The 17,067-nt window shown below is 42.9% G+C and overlaps 1 protein-coding gene across 2 annotated transcripts in view; it reads right to left on the bottom strand.

Annotated features, from left to right (window-relative positions):
- Positions 1-17,067, bottom strand: part of EPHA4 (EPH receptor A4) — a 142,288-nt gene that overhangs the window by 50,139 nt on the left and 75,082 nt on the right. For both annotated transcript variants that reach the window (XM_004674245.2, XM_004674246.1), the window contains exon 5: positions 10,956-11,294. In XM_004674245.2, the coding sequence (XP_004674302.1) occupies positions 10,956-11,294 (339 nt within the window). The remainder of the gene's footprint in view (positions 1-10,955; positions 11,295-17,067) is intronic.

The raw sequence follows: 17,067 nt of genomic DNA, 5'->3' as shown, positions 1-17,067 counted from the left end.
AAAACAAAAACTGGTAAATGGAGAGAAGAGACAGAGACCTTTAGATTAAATGATAAACAGACATTTTGAAAATGCTGCGTACACAAATGGCCAGCGCACACTACACTCTCAAAAACTATGCCCGTGACAGAACATTCTCATAGTCCTCACATTTGAAACTCTATCTTTCTATCATTCTCTTAAAAGCTCTGATACAGGTTAGCAAAAGCATATAATTTATGAGAAAGGTTTTTGAGCTTGGGAATTTGCAACCTAGAATTATTATTACTTTTTTAATTCGGGGTATCATCCAGAAACTAAATTGTATGTGCCAAATACAGGCATTAATAAGATCAAGGTTGAAACAAATAAACCATTAAATTTTCAAATGTCTCTAACTGGATCTGTGCTTAAGAATTCAAGATGACTTTTGTAGTCATAAAGAATAACAACGAGGGTATTAGGAAAGCTATAAATGCTGCAGGGCCTGAGATTTTGCTTTTAAACCGGAAGGTTCATCTCACTGGGGTCTCCCCTTCACACAACTTGCTGAAGTGTGAAATTCAGTATCACTAACTCCACCAGGAGTCAACCTGCAAATACCAGAAGGTCCTCATTAGAGCAACATCTCACCTGGAAATAGAACCTCAGCATGGTCTTTAAGGAGAGAAATAGAGCAGAGCTCCAGGACACTGAGGAAGTTTGATGGAGGACTGTTGATATGTTCAGAAAGAGGAGAAGAGGAGGAGAGAAAGAGACAAAACAACCACCCAATAAAGAATTCATATACTCAGGTTCTATCCATGAACGTGTTAGTAGTGACAGTCTCAAGGTTTCCTCATCTACCCTTTATTCCAAGCACAGCATCACTGTGTTGTACAAAGATCTCTTAAATACACAGCCTGACTCCCAAAGTCACTTCTGAATTAGTTGACTAATCTGCATTGGTGTATGAGGGCTACAAATACCAAGTGTGTTTTTTTTTTCCCCCAAGTGTGCTTTTTAACTGTTTCTGGTTGCAAGAAGACTTCTAATTTTCACAGGACAAAATCCTTTTACATTCCTATTCTTCACTTTAAGTAAAAAAAAAGAGTTAGAAGGACCCTGGTGACATACTATATGACACTCTCCTCCATTTTAAATGGGGTGATCTTAGCTTCAAAAATTCCCAAGTTTGCAAAAGCATCCTTCTTGAAGTTTTCTAAAATCATGTGCTTCAAGAGGTGGGAAGAATCAGGATCAGATACAGTAAGTTTCAATACAAGCAACTGCTCTATCAGCTACTCTTAGAACCACCTGCAAGTTTCAGATGAAAAAACAAAACAAAACAAAACAAAACTCTTCCTTGATTATATTGGAAGGGAAGGAACACTCGATTCAGGTTTTAGCAAGTTACATACTCAAAGCCCCTGGCCTGTTTGTATATGTGCCCCCAGCTTGACAAAAGAAACAACTCTCATCCACCTTCACACTTATTATGCTCAAAAACACACTTATTATGCTAAAAAAAAAAATAGGCTGTGATTCAGGAGGCAGATTTACAGCCTGCAGTATGTTATCTAGACAAACACAAGCTCTCCAGGGAGCCACTGTGAACTCCCCCTTTCAGTGTTTGTTCTCATGAATGACTCTTCCCCTGGCTTGTCACACACAGTGTCTGGGTGGCAGGTCCCTACTGAACACCCACTGAGAAGTTGAAGCTACAGATTTAAATCTTATTTGCAAATACACATCACCCATAAAAGGCTCAGAGATCAGCATTTAGTTTTAATTATCCACCCTACAGTCTTCATCAAAGAACCACTTTTGAAAGTCAGGACCAAGCTAGCTGAGGAATTTAGGTATACAGATTATCCTTTGGAAGATGTCAGGGTAAAGGGAGGAGCTTCTCTCCCTTTCTTTCAAGAGCAATAGCAAAAGAGGCCACATCTTTCAAATCACCTCATTATACCCATACTTTGGGTAGATTATGTTTTAGAATGTGTCCCTTGTGTTTTGTCACACAGAAAAGTAAAGATGGTTTGGGAGATGCTACAGGGTTCCTTTAGGACAGGCTGACCAACTTCTCAGAATAGAGGAAGAGGAATTTCATTTGAGTTATTTTTCGTCAAGCATCTATATTGGTGACCATTTTGCTGATGATTGCAGCCATTTTTTCTGACTCTTGATTCCCACAGCTTCTAGGTACCCACCACCCCTTGATAGATGGGACCAAATCACCACAAGTACCCCAGGGAAAGGCATAGTGCCCACCAGACATGTGATCACAAACATAGCTGGCATCATCTCTCTTCTTTGGTTATTATTGTTTTGGGAGAGCCTGTGGAAACATTTTCATCTTCTGGCACAGGCAGAGGAGGAGAGGGAAAGTATGTGTGTTGGGAGCTAAGGACTCAAGTAAAAGATATTTTTTAATAGATGATGGACAGTGTTTGGGCTCCCTTGACAGATTAAAATGTAAAATTAAAAAAAAAATGTCCTCGCAAGTCTTTATCTGAAGACAACACACACAATGCAGAATGCTCTCTTAATGTATACCCACATGGAAATGCATATGAATGCTAAGACTCAGAGGAGGCTCTGTGTGTTGGGGTGACATGGACAGGCATTTTAATTAGACCCTACAGATTTAAGATCTCTCAATACAGGATTAGCCCTGCAGCATGGCTCTTAAGTTTTTCCGATGTTTCAAGGGAAAAAAAAACTCTTTAAAGACAGCAGCAGGGGGCTAATGGAAGCTTTAATAAAGTTTCTCTGGATCTTTTGATGGATGCTCAATTGCAAACTGGACTCTAGAGTCTCTTATGTCTCCTCAGAGGGAGAGTAATTAATTTAGTCAGTTGGAGTGACAATAGACAATTGAGAAGCGCATCAAAAACCCTTGCTAGTCGCGCACTGTTCATTTCTCGTCTCAGTCGGGCACTTATTTTTCAAATCTCTGGCCTGCTTCTCCAGAGGGTGTGCACGTTGGCGTGAGTGGCCAAAGCCACACAATGAAACACGAATCAGAATTAGACTGTCAAGTGTTCGGGGCAAATGCTGGAGAATGGATTTCTCTTTTCACAGATGAACATAGCTACTTATTTATGCAGGAGGGAAGGGGGAAAAGTCAGGAAAAATTATGTGCTCTGTCCTGGGTATATAAATAAAACTTTCGTTCTCTTAGAATGAAATATTCACATCTTTTAAAACATGCAACTCAATTTTTACTTATAAGCAATGATTACCACTAGGCTCTATAGACATTCTATTTGTCTCTGCTGCTCAGTCAACCTTGAAGTTGGATAATTTAGGAGGTTCTTTTGGATCTTTTGGAAGGCTTTTATATTTTTCTCCTCACTAGGACTGGGGGCACCTGCCCTGAATACAAATTCATGGTCCTGGAGCCAGACTCAAAGGGACGGGGCCCTGTCTCTCTGCTGGTTTATTTGATCCTCAATTATGGATCATCATTAGGGAGTATGCTTAATCATGGTCGGGGAGGTGACAATACTGCAGATAGAGGACATTATTTTCAGTATACATGAGAAGCAAGAGACTCTTCCCTTTAAAAAAAAATGTGCTGCAGGTTTTAAAAATATACATTTCCTTGGCATTATGAATTAAACCATGGCTGGATCAGGGCTGTTAATGAGAAAACAGTCTGGCTCTTTGTGTGCTCAGTCAGCCCCATAGCAGCCCTGGCTGAAGGGATGGTCCAGTTCACCCAGCCCCACAGCAGCAGGCCCAGGAGGCACCCCACCCCGAGGACATGCAGGGGGTCTCTTGGCAAGAACTCTCAGTGCTGTTGCCTTCTATTGAGTGGATTTTCAAATGTGTCTTTGGGAAGATTTCTGACATAGATTGCACTGGTTTCATCATGTGTTTTCCTTTCGATTTCTTTTTTTTTTTTAAGGATTTATTTATTCATACAAAACTGGGGTACAGGCCATAGATGTGGAGGATGAGAGGATTCACCAGAGACAGAGTGGGGAGCAAAACAGGCAGATGGATGAAGTACATTGCTGAGGGGAGCAGCGGGTGGTCAGGAGAGGTCTGCTGTGCCATGTGGTCACCTCGGGGGCAGGCGGGGATCGAACTCATGCAGAAGTGGCTTAAGCTTCTTAGTGCTGTGCTTTAACCCGCTGTGCCACCAGCGAGGGCCAAAGAAATCTGTAACTGGCTGTGATCAATTCATTGTAAACACCACTGCACTTGGACCAGCCTCAATTTCTTAGGAGTAAGAAAAACTCGTCTGATTTGCTTGTGATCAAAGGCAAAGAGGAAATCTCTAAATCAGGGACAACATAAAAATGTACCAGTGCAGAGAAAATGAGGATTTAAAAAGAAAATCACTGCCAGCACCTCGGAACCACACAATAGTTTTAAATAACGCAGATTTTGAAAAGAACCAGAATACTTGTTTCATCAGAACAGTCAAACACATTCCACATTTTACATTTAAGCCCACGTGACACTGGGGAAGATTGGGTAGGGGATAGACAAGGTTGATTGAAATTCTAATTATTTTTGTGAACTCTTTGTGTCATAGTCAAAAATCTCAAAAAAAAAGAAGGTGCCTTGCCGATACCTTCAAAATGGTTTCCAATGTGAGATTAACCCGAATGCTAACCCACCACATCCCCAGCAGGAGCAGGTCAGACAGCTGATCCCAGCATTTCCAAGTCATCCCAGCCTCCTTTCTAACTGGTTCTCTTTCTTGAGTTGGTGCTCCAGAGCCGCAGAGATTGGCAACCTTTGTAAAGAGCCAGATGGTTAATGTGTTCAGCTTCTGAGCCATTCACTCCCTTGAAGCTACTCAACTCTGTTGTGGCCAGTGAAAGCCGCCTTTGACAATAGAGGAGTGAGACTGTTTCAAGAAAACTTACTGATTGACACTGAAATTCTATATGATTTCCACATGTCACAAAATATTACTCTCTTTTGATTATGTTCAATCCTTTAGAATAGAAAGGCCCTTCCTGGAAGGTTTTACAACAGAGGAGAGATCGAGATTGGGTCCTTAGGCCACAGTTTGCCAACCATTGTTCGAGGGCATTAAAAGTTAAAAGAAGTCAGATTTTATGTCTCAAAAGTACCAACAGATTTTCTGTCTCAAAAATACCAACAGGTTTTCCTCTCCTTTCTTTTCAAAGTTACAGCAATCTCTGTCCTGGTCATCTGCCTTTCGGATTTAATATCTCATTACGATGCATCTCAAAAGCACAAGAAATGATTCTGCTTGCTGATTTGACCTTGAACCTGACCTCAGACACAGCCCAGAATGGTCCCTTACTCATCAATAGAGGCGAGAACCATTGTTATAACCTTGAGTTTCAAGACCTTTCATATCAAGCCAAACTAGACTTCCTAGTGTCTTCAATTTCTTTCTGTTCTTTTCTACTCTTAAGTATAATTACCCCATTAGTCTCCTTACTTGACAACTGCATTCATTTCATTCTGAAAGACAGAATTTTATACATTAAAGCTAAAGAAGTTTGCAGAGCCCTTTCCTAAGGTCTGTTCTTAATTTGTTATTTGTGATTTTGTTTGTAGGTTTTTGTTTTGTTTTTTGGATAGCATAAAAATCATCTAAGTTTCAGACCCCGTAAAACCCAGCGCCACAATGCCTAACTGGGCAACTCTAAAAGTCTTCCCTTTCTCCCACCATCTCCCTGAAGCTTTCCTCTTACTATCTAGGAGACAGGTAGCAATTATACTCAGTGGGGATGAGAATTCCCACTGTTCTCCATTATCCCACTCAAATAGCATAATATGTCTAATTAAAAGATGGCAGAGAAAGGAAGAATGGGAACTTATCTAGTTGAGTAATAAAAGACACTCTGCCTCTTGTACTTAGTTATTTTCTTTTCTCTACTCATTATTTTGATGTTATTAAATTTATCACTAGTTGGTAAAGAGTTCGCTCATTTGTTTCTACTGTAAATAAATGTGTTAATCAACAAACAGGTACTGAATAGCTTTAAGGAATTGCTCAGCAACACTGCAAAGAAATGGCATGTTGCTGTTGATGGGATATGTTCTCCAAGCTTCCTAGTGGACGAGACCAGTCTAGCAGACATCACCAGCTCACCTGAGAGCAAGGTGACTGGGGTAGATTCTTCACCAGGCTCCTAGGTCTTCTATTACTGCCTGTCCTCTGAGAACAGAGCCAGAAATATGTTCCTAGCATGGAGGAGTGGAACCAAGTAAAGACAGTTGGGCATTACTATGAATTCAGATCTTTTTGTACACATTCCTAGAGCAGTAGTCTGTAATCAAGGTGCAAAGAACACTTTGCTCCAGACAGCTCCTGGGGTTTTAGCTGCCTCCCTGTCCCCGCCACTCACTAGACATCGCAGCTCTCTCACTGCCCCAGCTGTGATGACCAAAAGTGCTTCCAGCTCTCTCCATCAGGGGCATGGAGATAGGATACTCCAAGTGCCTCTAACTTTCTGTTTATCCCTCCTAACTTAATACCTGACAGGGTGGAGGATTGGAGGGGCTGGGAGACAAGATTCAGACTCATTGTCATAAATCTGCTGAAGTCTTTTGAAAATGTTTTACTCTAGAGAATAATGACACTGACAATGGCACAAAAGACAAGTCCTTTTATAACAGGTTCGGCAGAAGCCCAGCTCTGAACGGTACAGGGAGTAAGTCCTGCTTCCTCAGGACCAATGTCCAGGACTGGGTTCTTGAACTCATGCAATTTCAGAATTAGGAAAGACCTTACAGATGAGCCAGGTCTAAATAATGACGTCACCCATGAACTATCTGATCTCTTCCCAATTCAAAAGTATTACGGATGGCCCTCCCTGGTGGCGCAGCGGGTTAAAGCACAGCACTGAGAATCTAAAGCCGCTTCCGCATGAGTTCGATTCCCGCCTGCCCCGGAGGAGACCCCATGGCACGGCAGACCTCTCCTGGCCCATCCGCTGCTCCCCTCAGCAGTGTACTTCGTCGATCTGCCTGTTCTGTTCCCCACTCTGTCTCTGGTGAAGCCTCTCACTGCCCCTGAGCCTCTGGCCTGAACCCCAGTTCTGTATGTACAAATAAATAAATCTTTAAAAAAAAAAAAGTATTACGGATGTTAGTCACTAGGACTAGAGTTGCGTCACATGGAAAAGAATAATGAAGAAGGGCTACCTCTGCCCTGGCACCATCTGGGCTTTGTAGAGAACACCCAACTTACGGGTCTGTAATAATTTCAAACAAACAAAACAATTGAGAGTGGGGTTCACCCCCATATTGGATGTGGGTGTGAGGAGCTGGGGTGCACAGCATAAGCCAAGCATTGCTGTTAAGGCCTACAGCTGACTGTCATCACAATGCTTTTTGCAAAAATATTCAGAATTCTGTGGCCTGAGCAGAAAAATCGTGCCATCTACTTACTGGTTTTATAACCATCAGAATAATCTCCTCCTAAACAAAAGGCCGAATGTGGCTGCAGGATGGGAGTTGGAGGAAGGGAAATAGGAGGTTTCTAGGTGAATGTCACTGTCCTTTTAGGACTGCAATGGGGAAAGGTAACTGCAGGGAAAAGATCCATATTTGGGTTTGATATTTTCCTATGGGGCTCCCTCCCCAACTCTCACCTCCCCACACTAGCCCTCTTCCCATCTCCCTTTCACCTCTCTTGGCAGGGGGGTGCAGGTGGGGGTAGCTGATCTCAGGAAGAGAATTTGGCAGAAATACTTGCCCTCAGCTCACACCTCCCTGCTCCCGCCCATCTATCCGCACTGAAAGTCCATTTGGGCAAACTCATCAGCACAGGCTTTTCCCTTTGGGGAACCTACAGTCAACCTGGGTGTGTGTGTGTGTGTGCCAATGGTGACACAGAGCCAGAGCCAGTGTCGCCAGAACCAACCCTTTGGTCACCCATATAAGGTTCCTATCCTTCATTCAGCTGCTCAGCACTAACGCTGACATTCTGAAATTCCCTTTGTCCTCTCCTCTGTGTCAATTGGTTTTGAACTCAGAAGTGTTCAAAGGCAAAGGTTGTTACTAGCTCCATTAAGACACCCAGGGCAGTAAGATTGGGGTTAGAATGGCTTCCACAGCGCTGGTGAGAGCACCAGTCATTGACAGTCATTCCACAATTGCATGATCAAAGCCCAGTCAAACTCCACTCCCTGCTAAGCTGCTGGAGGCCTGGGGGTGGGGTTGGGGGGGTGGGAACGTGCCTGGGGGATGCAGGCAAGTGCCCGCACTGGCTCTGACATCCACTCCTGGTGAGTCATTTCCTCCTTCTGGAGGAAGGTTTCTCATCTGTGGAAGACTTGGAGGTGGTGATGATAAAACCAGGAATTCTCAGTTTTGTATGTGTTTGTTTGTTGTTAAATACATTCCTGATGAGAGAAGGATCCCTGTGAAAACACTGTGTAGGGGAGAGTAGCTGGATGTGTGTTCTTCAGGTAGCCATTCAGCAGCCCTGTGTTCTGTGTGTTGCTTTTAGAGCGAGACAGCAGAGTCTATAGAGGTCCCGAAGGAATTTAATTTAATGAAATGATAGAAACAAGTGCAATTAGAATATAATTGTGTATATGTAAATATGCTTAGGGGAGCTTTGATAGAGTTTATGGTTGCTACGTTCACCCAGAATTTTGGCCTACGTTATTAATTTGCACTACTATGAAGAAAGGGTTTGTTAATCAAAGATAAACTATCCCAATGATTTTGAATTAGTGAACTCCAAATTGTGGCAGGATAATGAGGTGGTGCTGTGCTCACACACCACTCAGCTAAGGGAGAGCTCTCTGGCTGGCCACATAGGAGGTCTCCTTATTGAAAGATTTATTTTTAATTTTGAACAGCTTCCCAGCATTACCCTTCATGAAAATTAAAATAAGAAGCTGGAATTTTGTCCTATTCAGCAAACCTCTTGGCAGGGCTGCTCCCGAAGGCAGAGAAAACCTCATGTTTAGAGGAATTCCCTCTCCACCTTTCTTCTAGATCTGCAAGAATTACACTGATACTTTTAATAAAATGATGACATCCCCACCTCCCTCTCCATAGTGTTTTTTTTTTGCACATTCTCTTCACTCGAGTGACTGGCCTGTCTTCTTTGCATGCCCTGTGCCTTCTAACCTAGTAAGGATTGACCTAACCCCTTGGCTCACATCCTTAAGGATATAGAGAGACATGGGCATCATTCTCTCTGCAAATCGCTGGGAGCCAAACTCCCAGAGGAGGATGACTTCACCTTGCCAGGCTGCGGCCTCCATGCAGTTAAGAACACAAAGTAGCCACATTTGAAGAATAACTGAAAATTACATCAGGCCAAACATTTGGCTGACAGTCTCACCATCCAGGATCCCCAGAGAGTACAGAGATCTGTCCAGGCCCTGCTGTTCACCCTCATTCAGGGACACCAGGTTGCGCCAGTGGGTCCCCGGGATCTGTGTGCATTCAATCAGAGACTTACACTGCATTCTTGCAGAGTGAGCTAAAAAAAGCTGGCAATCACAGATTACAGTTAATACTATCAAAACCTATGAAATCATGTTCATTTTTGTCAAAAATGAACAACCAATCACCACCCATGGCGTACACAACCAGAAAGTACAGAATTACAAGACACAAGAAGGAATAAATGATCTGTTTACAGCACAGATTTTAAAAGATGGGCCACATTTGTGTGACTGAAGCTACATTCTGGTAAGACTTGCCTTTCTAGACCCAGTTCAAGATGTTTTAATTTTTTAATTTATTCTCTAAAGTACAGTGGAAAGTGAAGGAAAAAAAAAACAAACTATTGAGCTCTGCATTGGGACACTGGAATACTTTTCACTGTAGGATCAATTAGTACAGATATATTTTTCTTAACTATTGAGTGCACTTACTGAAACATTTATTTAAGAGAAAAGTGCAGGAAGAGGTGATAGGATTGCTGGCAACTTATAATTCTTTTCCAGTGAAGTTTATTGTTCTTAAGTGCCTCACAAAAGAATCAACTACAGTGCTTTTTTTTTTTTTCCTGCTCCTCTTTAACTCTCCAGAAATAAATAAGAGGGAGCCTGCAATGTGAAAATTGTGACAAAAATCCAGGATTGAAAATCAGCAGGAGTAAGCGTGGGAGCTTCCTGCAGAGGAACAGGATTGACTGGGTCAGATCCAGAAACAGAGCTCGAAAAGCCAGACACTACCAACCCATAATCTGCATTTTATTATTATTTTTTAATTTAGTTATTGTTATTGAAGTACCATTGTTCCACATCCTTGCCAGTGTTTTGACAGTAAAAGCAGATAGTCAAGATTTCCTAACAATTATGCATAAACTCAGCAGAAACACTTCTTGAACAGAAAATGTTTTCCTAGCTTGCATGAGAAGAGGAAAATTGTATAGGAAATGAGGCAAATTAGCTCTCTCTCCCACGTGTCAATTATGGATTCAATTATGAAAGTGGTTGCCAAACTACGTGTTTAGAGGAAAACTGTGTCAACTATATAGATTACAGCTGTCCACGGGAGCCAACCATCATTCACATGGTGACGACATAGATCCACGTCAATTACTTTCTAAATTTTAAAATAAACAGCTGTTAATACTTCTGTTGGCAAAAAGTAGCTAAGACCAGTACAGACCTCTGTATCAGTAAAGATCAATTTCATTATCCTAAATGATCTGTAAATGTGCAAATGTCCCACAACGTGAACACCTTGTGGTAAACGGTGACAGGGATCTGCAGCAAGCGCCAGGCCAAGTGACGGATGAGTGACCCAAGTCACGAGACTCCAGCCCAGCCTCATCTGGGTCCTCATTTGATCTCCATGACTTAAGACAAGGACATGCAATATGCTGTGTGCAAAAAGCACCTAGTGAATGAATAAGGTCCTTCTAAGTAGCTTCTGTATTATAACACAGCTCATAGGTTTATAACTAGATCCCAAGAGTTCTAGTCTGATTGTCGAAGTTTAATATCATTCAGGGATAGCAATCTAAGCCCCTCCTCTCTACCCTTACACCCTCCAATAAAGTGGATCAGATTCCTTACCCGCCTGGTTGGTTGTCACGGTGACGGACACCGATTGGTCCGGGCTCGGGTTATACTTGGACACTCCATTCACTGCCCAGATTTCAAAAGTGTAGTTGGTGTGAGCTAGGAGGTCAGTGATGGAGACCTTGGTGGTCTTCAGGCCATTCTGCTGTGGGGTGTAGTGGACCCCGCTTCCGCAGGGCCGGCACTTGCTGGGATCTCCAGCTCCACATTTCTTGCAAACCACATTGTAGGAAATGTCCTGGCGGCCTCCGGTGTTCTGAGGACTGCTCCACTCCAAGTTCACCGATGTCTCGTTGACGTTTGAAATCAAGTTGAGGGGAGCAGAGGGTGGGCCTGGAAAAAGAAAAGTGAAGACAATATTTTCACACACCAACAACTGGCACTAACCCCTTGGGATCTCTGAGCATTTGCTCCTCTCTGAAGCTTTGGGAGGGAAGGTCGAGCCACTGAGCAAAGGAAGCAAAAAGCAAAACAGGTATCAGAATGATCTCTTCAAAGGACCAGGAGCTAAAAGGTTGGAAAAGTGTGGTCCTCTCTGCTCAGCCAACAAATGGGATGGGATGATGCAAAATTTCCAGAAATGGGCCCCAAGCCCAGGCTTTCTCTCTGAAGTGACAGGAAAATATAACTTATCTAGTTTCCATGGTAGTATTTGGAAAAAGCAGGTACTTGAATGTGATTCCAGTTCCCAGGACTCTGGCAAATTAATAGTTATGCACCACTTTTAAAGATAAATGATGACTCCTAAGTGTACCGTGTCATCAATATGGAGGAAAATGAACTGAATTGTACAGCTACGCCTCTTCAGCTCAACATGGCAGTTGAGGGTTAAGTTGTTTGTGGGCAATTAATAGGAACTGGTTTAACCTGGTGGCGGGGAAGGAGGGTTGGGAGATCTTAACATTGAGCAGAGCTAGTGCAAAAGCTCCCCAGGCCCTCTTGTCTGCCCTTCAGCTGACCAAGGTTCATTGGCACTGATGTCTGAGCTTCTGAAACATACATGGTCGCGGTAGGGATGATGAAACAGAACAACTGATTGAGAACAACATAGTTGGTCTAAAAAGTAATATTAAGACCTAGTTATTAATAAGTGACATTATTAATAGCTATTAATAGTGACAATCATTATTAATAAGAGCCATAATGGACTCTCTTGCTTCCTGCTGCAGATGACCAGTCTTTATGAGCCAAGAAACTGTGACTGAAACTGCCACCCAGGAAAAGGCTCAGGGTGGGAGGAGAAGGAAGGAATTTTCCTGTTCTGAGTTGGTTCCAAAGGTTTAAAAAACATCTGGCAGTCTCTAATGGGAAGTATTTATTTACTCCTATGACAATGGGAAAGTTCTCTTTCCCTTCCTTTTCCCCCACTTTGCTTTACAATAAAAGAGACAAGTTGGGCCTCACTGGTGATGCAGGGGTTAAAGTCTCAGAACTGCCAAGCCAGTACCAGCCACTATGGCCTCAGTTTGATCCCTGGCCAGGTAGCTGACCCTCAAGGCACAGCAGACCTCTCCTATCTCTCCTGCTGCTCCCCTCAGCAGTGTGTTTCAATCAATCTGCCTGTTCTGCCCCCCACTCTGTCTCTGGTGAATCATTTCACCCCTACAACTCTGGCCTATACCCCAATTCTTGAATGCATAAATAGATTAAACAAAAACTAAACCTTAAAAATAGAGAAACCATTATAATAAAAATTTTGAGGTTTCTTGTTCACTGTATATTTTCTATATCTTTTTTTGTAATGATGACTCTGAAGGGAATTTGTTCATGATCCTCAGGAAAAGGAAGTTAACTAGAGGGCTGCATTCACTTGGGAGATGCCCTGTTCAGTCAACCAGAATGATGTACTGTTCCAAAGTTAAGAGAGACTTGGAAAAAGTAAGCCGCAAAGAAGGTGTCGTATTCAATGTTTATGACTTAGCTCCTGCAGTGAAAGACCAAAGGATCTTAGTGGTAACACTGAAACACTGGCTAAAAGTAATTCACTCTCCTTTTTCTTTTTATACAACTTAATTGAAGACTTTATTTTAATAAGGAAAGCAGGTCCTCCCAATCTCTCCCCAATCTCCCAACAACCTCTCTTAGCATTAAGATCTGCTCTTCATTGCACAAATTATAAAGGATGAACTGTGCTATAAAATATGCCTTGAAGATAAGATTACTTTCAAAACATCCTCAGAAAGGAAGCATCAAATTCGGTCCTGTCTAGATGTAACGTTTGTGTCCATAGTCCCTATCCCAGTGAGTAGATGACAAATGGGGTAAAATAAGTAGATTTTGAAAAAAAGTATTTCTTTACGATCACAGACTGCGGCTCTCCCTGGCAGGGCAATGGGTTAATGCACAGCTCTGCAAGCTAGCTGCAGGCACTTAAGTGCCAGTTTGATCTCTGCCCTGGAGGGGACCCACATGGCACAGCACACCTCTCCTGACAGGCCCTCTGCTCCCTTCAGCAGTGTACCTCATCAGTCAGCCCGTTCTGCCCCCCACTGTGTCTCTGGTGAAGCCTCTCACCCCTGCACCTCTGGCCTATACCCCAGTTCTGTATGCATATATAAGTAAATCTTTAAAAAAATAAAATCACAGACTTCTAGAGATAAGATGACATAGATCACTTAGTCAAGTATCCTCATTTTAAAGATGAGGAAATTGAGACCCACAATGTGTATCTGATAAAATTTCATGCAGGCCCTCCCTGGTGGCGCAGCGGGTTAAAGCACTGCACTACTAAGCTTAAACCACTTCCGCATGAGTTCGATTCCCGCCTGCCCCGGGGAAGTCCACATGGCGAGGCAGACCTCTCCTGATCCGCCCGCTGCTCCCCTCAGCAGTGTGCTTCATCGATCTGCCTGTTCTGCTCCCCACTCTGTCTCTGGTGAATCCTCTCACCCTCTGCATCTCTGGCCTGTACCCCAGTTCCAGATGACTAAATAAATAAAATCTTTAAAAAAAAAAAATTTCATGGAGCCAACTGGCAGATTCAGACTGAAATCCAAGACCACGGACTCCCCTCTGGAGTTATTGCCACTCCTGCATGAAAAGAGCAAAAGAGCAACAAATCAGTAGTTTCAAAGTTCAAGACAGAAAGACAGGAAAAGGGATTATGTCCTCAATCCTGCCTGAATTCTGTAAACTTCTGCCACTGTTACAAGTCTACAGCTAAAGCCTACTGACCACCACACTTGCTTATAATATGCTTTAGTCGCTGGTCATTTTGCTGTGACTCCAGGGTTAAATAAGAGTGAGTCTTAAATGCATTAACCTCCTTGCCAAAGTTTCTGGTCCATTTTCACATGGGAAAATGCAAGACAATGAATCAAGCACTTGCAGAGGCAAAAAGTCAGTAATTAGTATGTAGGACTGAGCATGGCAGTGTCTAAACAGAGAAGAAATGGAGCAGAAAACTAAATGGTCAGTGGACTCAGAGATGCAACAGTGCCATGTAAAAACAAAAGCAAAAATGCTGCAGAATTTCACAATGGAGGGTTAGCGTGAAAACACCGGGTGAGTCCTAAGAAGACCCGGGGGTAGACAAATGGGAAGATGGAGGACCAAGCCAAGTCCAAGTTCAGTGCTGCCTCCATCAGTGGTGGGATCAGTGGTGGGGAGGATTATACTGTCTTCTGCCCCTGAGCGCTGGTTCTATGGACAGTCCTAACAGCTTAGAAACTCGAACCTGATAAGAGTATTGGGATGGTGGATGAAGACAAGAAAATTATAGAGATGTCCACTCAGTGTGGGTGTAATGTTGTCCTGCAGAGGGGCCTGGGGAGTCACTGATGTCACATGGTGGAGGTATGGTGTTTGTGGAATTGTGAACTGGCTTCCTTTTTTTTGGGGGGGGGGGTTCACTCTTGCCAGTTAAAGGACAGTCTGGACTCCACTGTACCATCAAGCAATTACTTGTCAAGATGACTGAAAACAGCATCCTCTGTAACCTGAACTCTCTCCACAAATATGAGTCTGCAGGAATATTGGAACTCTTAGATGATCTTTTCTTCTGTTGGTAAATACGTTCCCTAGATAGTTAAGAACAATTCACTTTCTGACAGCGGTTGCCAATTTTATCAGATATATGTTTACCTGTAAGTCTCCAGCTACATAGGTGGGGCTTTCAACAAGGAACGATGACAATGTTGATGGCTTTAGCTTCTTGTCCCAAGACTGGCATCTATCTACCTCCTGGGAATACACCATCAGGTCCTTGTGGGCAGTAGCGTTTATGCTCTCTGCAAGTGTCCAGTGTTGGCCCCGGTGGAGGGCCAGCAGCCACCCTGGTTCCACATTCCTGGTTTTGGTTTCTATTCCTTTCTATGTTTGAACATGTGGTGGGGCCTTTCTCCTGAGATACACACTGCAAATCTGTTTGTGCCCTCAGTCTGTGTGCTCGTAGGGGACTAAGTCTTCCTTCCCCAGGGCCTTCCATGATTCCTACTTCAGACCAAGCTCAAAATTGCTCACTGAGGCCCTCCCTGGTGGCACAACAGTTTGGGGCACAGCACTGCAAAGCTGGCCATGGCCACTTCAGCATGAGTTCAATCCCTGGTTCTGGAGGTGACCCACGTGGCGCATCAGACCTCTCCTGGTCTGCCCACTGCTCCCCTCAGTAGTATACTTCATCGATTGTCTGTTTTGTTCCCTACTCTGTCTCTGGTGAATTCTCTCATTGACCCTGTACCTCTGTATGCATAAATAAATAAAATCTAAAAAAATCTGTTCAGTGAATCAATGACTGAATAGAATACTAATGAAGTTTTTAATACATCTCATGGCCAGCTACCAGCAGGACTTTAATTGTTTCATTAATATAAGATTATTTGAATTAATGTAAGATTTTGTGAGCTAAAGTTGTACTAGTAGTCAACTTCTGGCATACAGATTGTGTTAGCATTCATTCCATTCAAGTTTCTCTTTTCTGTAGTATAAAAATGCTTTGGAGGGGCCTCCCTGGAGGTGCAGATGCTGCCTCCAATCTAGCACCAGCCACCTTGGCAAAAGTTCCATCCCAGGCCAGGGAGCTGACCCCCATGGTACAACAGACCTCTCCTGTCTTTTCTGCTGCTCTCCTCAGCAAAATATTTCAGTAAATCTGCCTGTCCTACTCCCCACTTTGTCTCTGGTGAATCCTGTTACCCACCCCCACCCCCCGGCCAGCACCTCTGGCCCACACCCTAGTTCTTGTTTGCATAAATAAATAAAAATAAATCATGTTTTAAAATGCTTTAGAAAGAATAGGGAGTAGGGAGAACTACCTTCTATATATTGTGGGTCTTTTCTCTATTCAAATAATAATCGAGTGTCTTATATTTGCTACAAGTTCTAGGTAAGAACAGAAGAGGGAAAAATTTTTCTGATTCCTATTAAAACATTTCTTGGTGAGAGAAGGTATGGATCAGGAAACAAAGGAGAAAGGAGAGAGCAAAGGAAGCAAAGTGTATGTTATGAGAGCATCAGAAGATATAAGAAGTGATCGCAATCTGCTCTTTCTGGTTTTTATGTTTCATAACCAGTTTCATAAACCCCAGTATGACTGGGGATTGGAACATGGGGTCTGTCACTTAAAATGCTGTTTGCACCTCCCTGGTGGCACAGCTGGTTAAAACACAGCACTAAGAAGCTAAAGCCACTTCAGCATGAGTTCGACCCCTGGCCCCAGAGGTGACCCACATGGCACAGCAGACCTCTCCTGACCTGCCCGCTGCTCCCCTCAGCAGTGTACTTCGTCAGTCGGCCTGTTAAGTCCCCCACTCTGTCTCTGGTAAAGCCTCTCGCCGTCCCTGCACCTCTGGTCTGTACTCCAGTTCTGCATGTATAAATAAATAAATCTCTAAAAAAAAAGTGTTGTTTTGGGATTGGTTATTATAACTTCTTTTTCCATCTTGACTTCATATGCTGATTTGTTCAAGCATGGAAAACCTTATCTTTGCAGAAAATTAATTTTTAACTACTTCAAGGTGTTGCATGACATTTTCCTTGTGGCCCTTACACACATTTTAGTATTAAAAGATCAGCTTGTAATTACACTATTTTGATATAAAAATTAGGACAGTGTTAAATATAAATCAATCAAACACTAAAGATAAGCAAACGGAAATAAATGTTCTTC

This window comes from Condylura cristata, unplaced genomic scaffold (assembly GCF_000260355.1).
Source record: "Condylura cristata isolate star-nosed mole 26May11 unplaced genomic scaffold, ConCri1.0 scaffold00002, whole genome shotgun sequence".
Lineage (NCBI taxonomy): Eukaryota > Metazoa > Chordata > Mammalia > Eulipotyphla > Talpidae > Condylura > Condylura cristata.
The sequence above is the reverse complement of the archived record's forward strand: the minus strand, read 5'-3'. Positions and strand labels throughout refer to the sequence as shown.